Raw genomic sequence first — 9,737 nt, 5'->3', positions numbered from 1 at the left:
AAATGTTGATCTTTGGATCTTTCTATTCATCAAAGAATCCTGAAAGAAATTTACTCAACTGTTTTAAATATCGATGATACTAATAATAATAATAATCAGAAAGGTTTCTTGAACAGCATGTCAGCATATTATACTGATTTCTGAAGATCATGTGACACTGAAGACTGGAGGAATGATGCTGAAAATACAGCTGCGCATCACAGGAATACATTACACTTTAACAGATGTTCACATAGAAGAGAGTTATTTTAAATAGGAAAATATTTCACAATATTACTGCGTCTGCTGTATTTTGGAGCAGATGAGAATTCTATAAAAACATAAAAAATCTTGCTGTTCAAAAACTTTTGACTGGTAGTGTATACGGTATATAAATCTAAATGTACTCCCAATAAACCTGGAAATAAATTTAGTTTAAAGCTTCAAAGGGGGTGAGAAAATACATTTCCCATCTTAAATATTTTTGTTTTTCATACATCTCCTCATATTTGTGAGCTATATTGTATATGGCCACATGGGAGTGACCTTCTGCCTTTAAGCTGAAAGAATTGGTCACATCTGCCATTCACAAACTACACAACACGCCAGCTTTAAAGTGAAGGTTAACATTTAGAATCTTTATTCAAATCAAATCAAGTCACAGGAAAGAAATATATTGCGTGCAGTACTGTTCCAGCATATAGTTGAATGATTTGTATTGAACACACTTTAATCTAGACTACGTAATGCAATTACATTCTTACTAATCAAAAACATTATTTTAAGATGTGTGTTAAGGTCTGGGATTATGATACATATGGTATATATTTGACATTCTATTTTTTTTGTGTGTGCCTTTAATCTATTAGGACAGACAGGCAGGAATAGACAGCAAGAAAGTGAAGTGGTAGAGAGAGAGGGATGTGATCGGTAAAGGTCCTCGAGTCGGGACTTAAATGAGTTTATATGTATGTAGAGTATCAAGTAAACTCATTAAAAAAAAAAAGAATGGTTGAACAATTGTCAGCAACTTTATATACTTTGTAATAAGTTGTACTATGCTTGCTAACTATCCTAGAGAAGTACTTTAACAGATCACGACTATAATATTACAGCATACAGTGCTGTATATAAATGGTGTTGTCAGTCATCTGTAGCACCTCCTCTAAATAAGTGCCCAGCTGCACCCGTGGCTCTCCCCCGGTCATGGCGAGGAACCCCAGGGCCAGCTCGACTGTAGACAGTGCCTCACACACATCACTGTAGGACTGCAGCTCCTTCACGAGGTTGTGCTGTGTAAGAGCCTGCAGCGGCTCCTTTAAAAGCAAAAATCACAATATGGCTTGTGAAATTATACAAATATATCTATGCATTGTAAACACTGATTTAATTAAATATACTTTTTTTATGTTGCATATTAACTTAATGATTAAACATGAATTATGCTAACACAAATAATGCAACTTACTTGTGGCACTTTGCCCTTCACATCCATTAATATGATCTCATAAATTCTGTCCTGTCTGTTCACCACTGTCGGAATACCCTACACAAATAAATATCAATAATTAAGGGTTGTTGACGTGACATGGCTTTTTCACTGTCCCGCAAGATAAAAATGCATATAAATTTAAAATGCAGTAAATGGTTAAACATGTCTTTGTCCTACATGGACCCGTTGTTATAAAAGCTGCAGTGTTATTCGATTTTTGATTTTTATTTTGGAGCCAAATCTCAGAATTGTCCTATAGTGTGACTGTCTCAAGCATGGTTCAATAAATTACAACTTTTATAATTGTACAAGTGGCTATTTTAGTAAATGACAATCTGTTTTTTTTCATCCATATATTTCTGAAAGCATAGGAAATTGATACATTTTGTCTCTGAAAATCATGTCCTCTGGTGTGACACCATATCCGACCAATTCCAGAGAAAACTTTAATTAGTTGAAGGACCTCATTCATGATTATGTTACTGAAGCCCCCTGTGAAGCCCATGACATGTGCACAAGGTCAATTTTTGTCTCAGAATTGTTCAAATAGTTAACTTTTTTGGAACCACTACAAAAGTCTTACGTTTTGTTGTCCTTTGGAGTGACACCCCTAAATTATACCTTTATATTTTCTCAAAGATCAGACTTCACACTACATAAATGTATGCATTTCTTTTGCAAAAAAAATTTTCGCCATTTTTACTGCCTATTTCTCAACTACCCTTAAAAAAGTATTCTATAATCCTTTAAGAACTCCTAAAAACATCTGTTTTAACTCTGAACATGCATTTTCAACCCTTGTGGTGCTGTGACATACATTAAGGGTTATGAGAGGTTTGCCCTGTAGAAAGCGGGTGAAGATCTGTTGCTGAATATTGGGCAGGTCGTACTCCATCAGTGTTTCCTGTCCGCACTCCATGCTGTACTGGCAGTTGGACAGTATCAGTGGAAGCAAGTCCCGCTCATACTCATAATGGATCACATGCATCTCCGTCAGGTCAGCTGGGCTTACCGTGTAACTGACGGAAACAGGACAGAGAAAAATAACATATAGAAAAATACAGAGGTGAACAATAACTAAGTACTGTTGTTACTGTACTAAAGTTAATTTTTCAAGTATCTGTACTTTAATTTTTCTTGAAAAATTGTAATGGTAAAATTTTACAAGAAAGTTCACCAGTTAACAATAGTTATCTACATTAGTTAACATGAACTAAGAATGAGCAATACTTGTACAGCATTTATTAATCTTAGTTAATATTAATTTTGCTCTATGAACTACCATAAACAAACAATGAACAATTGTATTTTTATTAACATTAACAAACATTGTTCGTTCATGCTAGTTAATACATTAACTAATGTTAACAAATGACACTTTGCATTTACATTTATTCATTTTGCAAACGCTTTTATCCAAAGTGACTTACAACTGGGGAATACATCAAAGCGATTCATCTTTTTTTTTTTTTTTACATTTAGGATTCATTCAAGTAGTGTCAAAAGAGATGAGTTTTCAGCTGTCGCTTGGAAATGGTCAGGGATTCAGCATCCCGGATAGGGGTGGGAAGATCATTCCACCAGCCAGGAACGGTGAACGAGAATGTTCTGGAAAGTGATTTTGAGCCTCTCTGTGATGGTACCACGAGGTGTCGCTCACTAGCGGATCTCAGACTTCTGGAGGGGATGTAGATTCGTAGTAGTGAGTGGAAGTAGGCGGGTGCTGAGCCTGTGGCTTTTCTATATGCAAGCATCAATGTCTTGAACTTGAATTGCGAGTGAATTTTGCATGGCAAGCCACTCCCCTGTCCCTACAGGTATATAAGATGGTGGCTGCAACTATTCATTTAGGTTTACACTGAGTAGCCAAGAAGCATCCCGGCATTCAGTGCATGGACCAGTGTTGTGATAATGGGACATACGTCTCCGTTCCCTCCATCAGGAAACGAGGGTTACATACATAACCTAGTCATTCCCTTTCTGTCAGTCACTTCAATGTATGTTGTGATGACATAAGGGATCCCTATGGAAAGGGCCACAGCACTGAACTAGTTATGACAATTTGGTGATGCATATTGTTGACAGGACCTGCGTGTCATACAAATGTTACCACTACATCATAACCTACCCAATGTCCTACTGGGAGCATATAATCTTTTTGTACCTTACTAGAGATTGAATGGACAAGCTACACCAGTAGGAAGGTAGAAACTGCCATTCCTGTTGCTTTGAGAGTATCTATGTGTTCTCGCTCTCTTTTCAAAAATAGCTTCCAATTACATTACATTGGGGAATGAGCCTTAAAGAAGGTCGCTACAGAGACGACATCCTGCCCTAAGGGAGATAATGTGGTAATACCCATAGGGACTGTTCCTACATACAGAACAGTGTTTACATGAAAGAATGTCTGTGGTAGGTCTTACCTATTCTAGGGATGGACTGCTACAGCGACTGGACAGTCTTTACCAGCAGACGTGTTCGATCCGCCATCTTACTGTTCCCTACCGGGAGAGAGCACCATTGAGTCACAGGGGCTGACTGGGCCCAGGTATGCTAACACAAGTGCTGGGGCTAGCGTCTGAGTCCTCCGCCAAGTCTGACTGCTAAGAAGATGCCAGAAGAACTTACTGGAGAGCTAAAAAGTCACTTGCATCCCCTGGTGAGGGGGAATGGCATAGCAAGCGAGGAGGGGCACGGCTCACCTTGCCATTGGTACGCCAAGGCGATGGCGTCCACTATCCAGTGAGCCAACCTCTGCTTGGAGACAGCCTCCCCCTTCTGCTGTCCTCCAAAGCAGACAAAGAGCTGCTCGGAGATTCTGAAGCACTGGGTGCGGTCCATATAAATGCACAGAGCACGGGAGGGACACAGCGATGCTAAAGCTGGGTCTGCCTCCTCTGGTGTCAGTGCTGGCAAGTTCACCACCTGGTTCCGAAAGGGAGTGGTGGGAACCTTGGGCACATACCCAGGCCGGGGGGGCCTCAGGATAATGTGACAGTCGAAATTGTTCTAGACCCGTTCCATTGACCAAAAACACTTGCAGGTCCACCCTCTTAATGGAAGTTAGCATGGTTAGGAGAGCTGTCTTAAGATACAGGATCTTGAGCTTGACTGACTCGAGTGACACAAAGGGGTCCTCTGCAGTCCAGTGAGGGACGGCCTCTGCTCCAAGACTTCTTGCAGGAAGGAAAGCCCAATGCCGATTTGGCGTCTTTGGGGGTCTTTTCTAGGAGAAAAACACCACTCAGTGAACAGAATCAACCTCAGAGTGTAGGCCTGCCCCATAGAGGGGGCTCTAGCTTGGGTGATAGTAGCGACGACGGATGGAGGAAGGCCACTGAAGTCCTCGACGTCCCATCCAGGATCCACATGTGGAGGTCCCATTAATCTGGATATGGGTACCATATGGTGCCCCGTCCCTAAGAAAGGAGGTCCTTCCTCAGGGGAATCTGCCAAGGAAGAGCTATCGCGAGGAGCATTAGATCTGCAAACCAGGTCAGAGTGGGCCAGTACGGTACAATCAACAAAGCCTGTTCCTTGTCCTCCCTGAATTTGTACACTGAATTTGTATCTGTGCAAGCAGGCTCACTGTGAGAAGTGCATATTTGCGCAGAACCCATGGCCAGCTGTGTACCAGTTCATCCGTACCTAGGTCAGGGAGTAAAACAACTGGCAGGATTCGTGGGAAGCGGAAAGGTCTATCTGGGTCTAGCTGGACCGTCTGGGGATGGAGTCTCTATTCTCCAAGGAGCGTGGGCTGTTGTAAAAGCGCATTGACTGCACGATTGAGATCTCCTGGGATGTGAACGGCCTGCAGCAATTTGAGTCATGTCTGACTCCAATGGAGGAGATGGCAGGCGATCTGAGACAAGCTACGGGAGCGTACTCCACCTTGGCGAAACTGGTGGAGGGCTAGAAGCACCGCCAGCAACTCCAGGAAATTGATGTGCCAATGCAGGCAAGGTTCTGTCCAGGACCCCAAGGCTGCATGCCCATTGCATACAGCACCCCAGCCCATATTGGAAGCATCTGTAGTGACAACAACATGCCTGGACACTTGTTCTAAGGGCACACCGGCCCATAGAAAGGCAAAATCCGACCAAGGGCTGAAGGAACATTGCTGCGTGATGGTCACCCAGTATGAGCCGCAGTGCCATGACCATCGCATTGCCAATGCTGAAGTGGTTTCATATGAAGCAATTCGAGTGGGGTGACCGTGGCTGAAGATGCCATATGCCCCATGAGCCTCTGAAATAATTTCAGTGGAACTGCAGTTTTTCCCCCTGAATGAGTTCAGGCCACTGATCTATATATAATGACTGGATTGCTCATTACGTTCTAAATGGAAGTGTGTAACAAATTTAGCTAATCTTACTTTAAGTCTTATTGTCACCAAAGAGTTCTTTTTGGGGTAATCTTGTTTTAAACAGCTTACCAACCATCAATTCAATAAAGCATGTGCAAAACATAAGACTCTCAATGATCAATGCATGTATTACTAGACATATAAACTTCAAGCTAATTTTTTCAACCCCACAGCACAATGAACAGCACATTGAAAGGTAAATAAGTAAACTGAGTCCAAAAGGCAAGTGCTAATATCAGTCCACGAGTACTATAAAGGCACAGATTTCCATACCATCAATCAGAGTCCACAACAAAGAAACAGTCCAATCAATCAAAAAGATATAGGGCCAAGGTTTTCACACTGACAGCTGTCATTGTAAGACAGTTAGCAACTCAGTTTGTTTGTCCGAGTTTGCAACAGTAACTAAGGGGGGCGGGGCTTATCGATAGGTCAATTGGGAGAGGTGCTGGAGCACCTGGTCCCAGGACTGCATAACTGCTCTCGAGACTGTGCTAGGATCAGCCAGTTGTCGAGATAGCTGAGGATCCTGATGCCCACTTCCCATAATGGGGCAAGGGCACCCTCCGTGACTTTGGTAAAGACACGGGGAGACAGGGACAGCCCAAAGGGGAGGACCTTGTACTGGTACGCCTGACGTCCTTCAGGCCGATGGCTGCAAACCAATCCTGCAGACGAATGTACTTGAGAATGCGTTTCTGCATCAACATCTTGAACGGGAACCTGTGCAAGAAACTGTTCAAGACTTGCAAATTCAGGATTGGTCATAGCTTGAGAAGCTCTTGGATGCCGGAGGAGAACGTCGAGTCTGAGAGTGAGGAAACCGAGCGTCGCTCACTGTCAGGCTCTGACACAGATGACCCAAAGGGAGAGGAAACTGCTTTTTTGTGAGTGGTTGGGCAGAATGAAATTCACTCTTTTGCGAGACACTCAGCCTTCCATCAGAGGCAGAGATATTGCTTGATATTGTTCGCCTCCTGAAGAGCGGCTCTCCTCAACTCTGGGTTGCCATCTCAGAGCCGCTTCCTCATCTTATGAGAAGACTTACGGGCCAGATACCCTAATAATACCCTGGCCTTGGCAGCCAGGGCTGATGAGAACTTACATGCCTTGGACAGGATTTGTGACCAGCTGTGGTCAGGTGGCAGAGTTCTGCGGGCACAAGCTCCACTGGAGGAATGTTCATTCCGGCTGAGCTACCGCTCCTGAGGAAGGCAGCTCATCGGAATCAGATGACAGCCCACCCTCTTATGCTGTGATAGACGTCTGGTCCTCAGGGGAGCCCCTAATGACATGCTGGGCTCACCTCAGGATAGACCAGCGATATCACTCGGAAGTTTGACCAGAACATGAGTTGATAAGGAGTGGGAGGTCTGTGGGGACTGGCCCAGTGAATTAACTCCCACTGTAACCCTCAGATTTCCCTGAGTGCTAAACGATGCCTCCTTCTGCTATGCAGAGGGGCGAGCACGGGTAGCAGCTAAGGGGGTACTCCTAAGATAGGAGCGCCGCAACCACAACTCAGTCAGAGGAATGCGCTGTGAACGCATAACCCCCCATAAGCACTGATCCAATGTGGTCTAAGCCTATACATGAAAATCAGTGATAATGGCCATCATGAAGGTCCAGGAAACTACTGCACCCGGAGATACACAGATAAACAGACATCTGTAAAAAGATGCTGCACAACTGTGCCTGATCTTTTAGGAAAGTCCGCTCTTTTAGCTAGCATGCCCAGGGGGAACTTGCAGCACTTAATTTTTTCTTAACGAAAATCTGAATGAGTGGTTGCAGCCAATATCTTACATACCCGTAAGCACGGGGGAGTGGCTTGGCATGCAAAATCCACTTGCCAATGTTCATTGGCTCTTTCTCTTACTCATTGAGGTGATTAGGATCCCAAGGGAATCTCCATACACCATCACAACATCCGTTGAAGTGACATACAGAAATGGAACTAGTATGTTTGCATAGCATTGATCTTAAAATACTAACACATTGAGCCCAACATGACTTCTTTTTTATATTGTATACTTATATTTAACATAATTTTAGGAACAATATTTAGTTTTTCTCAACTCTATGTACTATATGATATATTTTGTTATTTTTACTTGTTTGCACACTTGAATTACCAGAAATTATCAGTAGCAGTTATCAGTGTATGGCAAGTTTTGGTAATAAAAATCTTCTCCTTACTTCAATACATATGAAGTTGCTGCATAATCCTCCATATTGACTAGTGCTGGCTGCTTGACAATTCATAATAATTAATAACGATATCAGACTGAGCTGTTGCCTATTTACAAGCAGTAATCAATCACTACTTTTTACTTTTAATACTTAAGTATATTAAAATATCAAGTACTTTTGTACTTTTACCCAAGTAAAATAGAAAGGGAGTCCTTAATACTTTTACTGGAGTAATATTTTATTAGGGTATCTGTACTTTTACTCAATTACTTGATTTGTGTACTTTGTCCACCACTCGAAAAATAAGGTTAACAGGGAAATATGGCAGAAAAGTTGCTAGCTTTAACCACCAGGTCACAGCTCTGACAGGACAATGTTTCAGTGTGAGTTATTAGTGTGTCGATGTGTAATTATCAAGGTATTCTGGATGGTTGTTTTCTGGCTCAAATCGAAGGAACCCTCTACTAAGTCATTTACAAATGACTCAGAATCCTTTTTAAATGTAACTCTATGGGTGTTTTTTTTCTCATCTTTTATCACTGGACATTCTATCAGCAAGCCACATGATTTGATATCTCTCATATCCACTGTGTCACTGTGAGTCATAATGATTCATACTTATGGTGTGTTCACACCAGACGCAAAGCGAATATGCGCATCGCGTCACTCGCTCTAGATTACTTGCGGGATGTTTTTCGTGTCACTCGCGCGAATAAAAACAGCGAGATCAACCATGGTGGAGATAACTACAATCGCTGTTTTGTACCTGTTGTCAAAAAGTCCCAAATACAATGGAAAGCCAAACGCCGACGTGTCTGGGTTCACAGCACCATCCAGAGGAGGATGAATAACGTTAGGATCCTGCATTAATGTGTGTTACATTTTACTACTCTGTATATACACTGATATTACTATTATTTTTATTATTGATAGCAGCATCTCTGTAGCCATGCTAATAAAATACAGCTACTACTACAACTGATTTTAATTGTTTTCTATGCTCCAGACCTATATAATAACAGATGGCTGCAATAATGCTCTCTTCGCTCATTGGCTTGCGCGAGAACGCTTCAGGCGAATTTTCTGCTCTAGTTGAAATTTTTGAACTTGCGCGAAAGACGTGATTGAGGCCAATATCTCGCATTTCACGTCATTCGTGTCGCCTGGCGCGAATTCGCCTCTATTCGCGTCTTTGCATTGACTTTGTACGTAATCTACTTGCGCAAATAATTAAATTTGCATTTGGTGTGAACACACTGTTAGGGTTAAGGCTTTGCTCAACACAATAGCCCTAAATGAGCAATGATTCCTATATAAAACACAACAAATGACATAAGACATCTGAACTCCTTACCCAGACTCCTCTCCGGTGTGTTTTTCCATGGTGTACACAAGGTCATTATGAAGGGCGATGAGGTAGCTGACAAGGGCAGTGGAGCACAGGCCCAGACCACGTCTCTGTGGCAGCAGCACCTGCAGGTCAGCGTCCAGACTCAGATCCTTCTGAGTGTATTCAGCCGGCAGCTTTATCTCTCCTAACAGAAAAATATTAATTCATCAACAGAAAACAATAAACATTGTTCATCTGCCGAAGAAACGATTTAACAGTGGTCAAAAAAAAGGGTTAGTATGTAGGGTAGGGGTGCCCAAACTCGGTCCTGAAGGGCCGATGTCCAGCAGAGTTTAGCTCCAACTTGCCTCAACACA

The 9,737-nt window shown here is 42.4% G+C and overlaps 1 protein-coding gene across 1 annotated transcript in view; it reads right to left on the bottom strand.

The window, feature by feature from the left end:
* The window catches only part of LOC107567249 (E3 ubiquitin-protein ligase rnf213-alpha-like), a gene marked incomplete at its 5' end in the record, with an annotated part of 11,264 nt that extends 1,699 nt beyond the window's left edge, over nucleotides 1–9,565 (bottom strand). The window contains 4 exons of the mRNA XM_016252895.1: nucleotides 1,093–1,295; nucleotides 1,448–1,525; nucleotides 2,289–2,490; nucleotides 9,385–9,565. Coding sequence (XP_016108381.1) covers nucleotides 1,093–1,295; nucleotides 1,448–1,525; nucleotides 2,289–2,490; nucleotides 9,385–9,565 — 664 coding nt within the window. The remainder of the gene's footprint in view (nucleotides 1–1,092; nucleotides 1,296–1,447; nucleotides 1,526–2,288; nucleotides 2,491–9,384) is intronic.
* Between the last annotated feature and the right edge of the window lie 172 nt (nucleotides 9,566–9,737).

Source organism: Sinocyclocheilus grahami, unplaced genomic scaffold, assembly GCF_001515645.1.
Source record: "Sinocyclocheilus grahami isolate Dianchi unplaced genomic scaffold, SAMN03320097.WGS_v1.1 scaffold1137.1, whole genome shotgun sequence".
In the NCBI taxonomy this organism is placed as follows: domain Eukaryota; kingdom Metazoa; phylum Chordata; class Actinopteri; order Cypriniformes; family Cyprinidae; genus Sinocyclocheilus; species Sinocyclocheilus grahami.
Note: the sequence above shows the minus strand (reverse complement) of the source record. Positions and strands in the feature narration are given on the sequence as shown.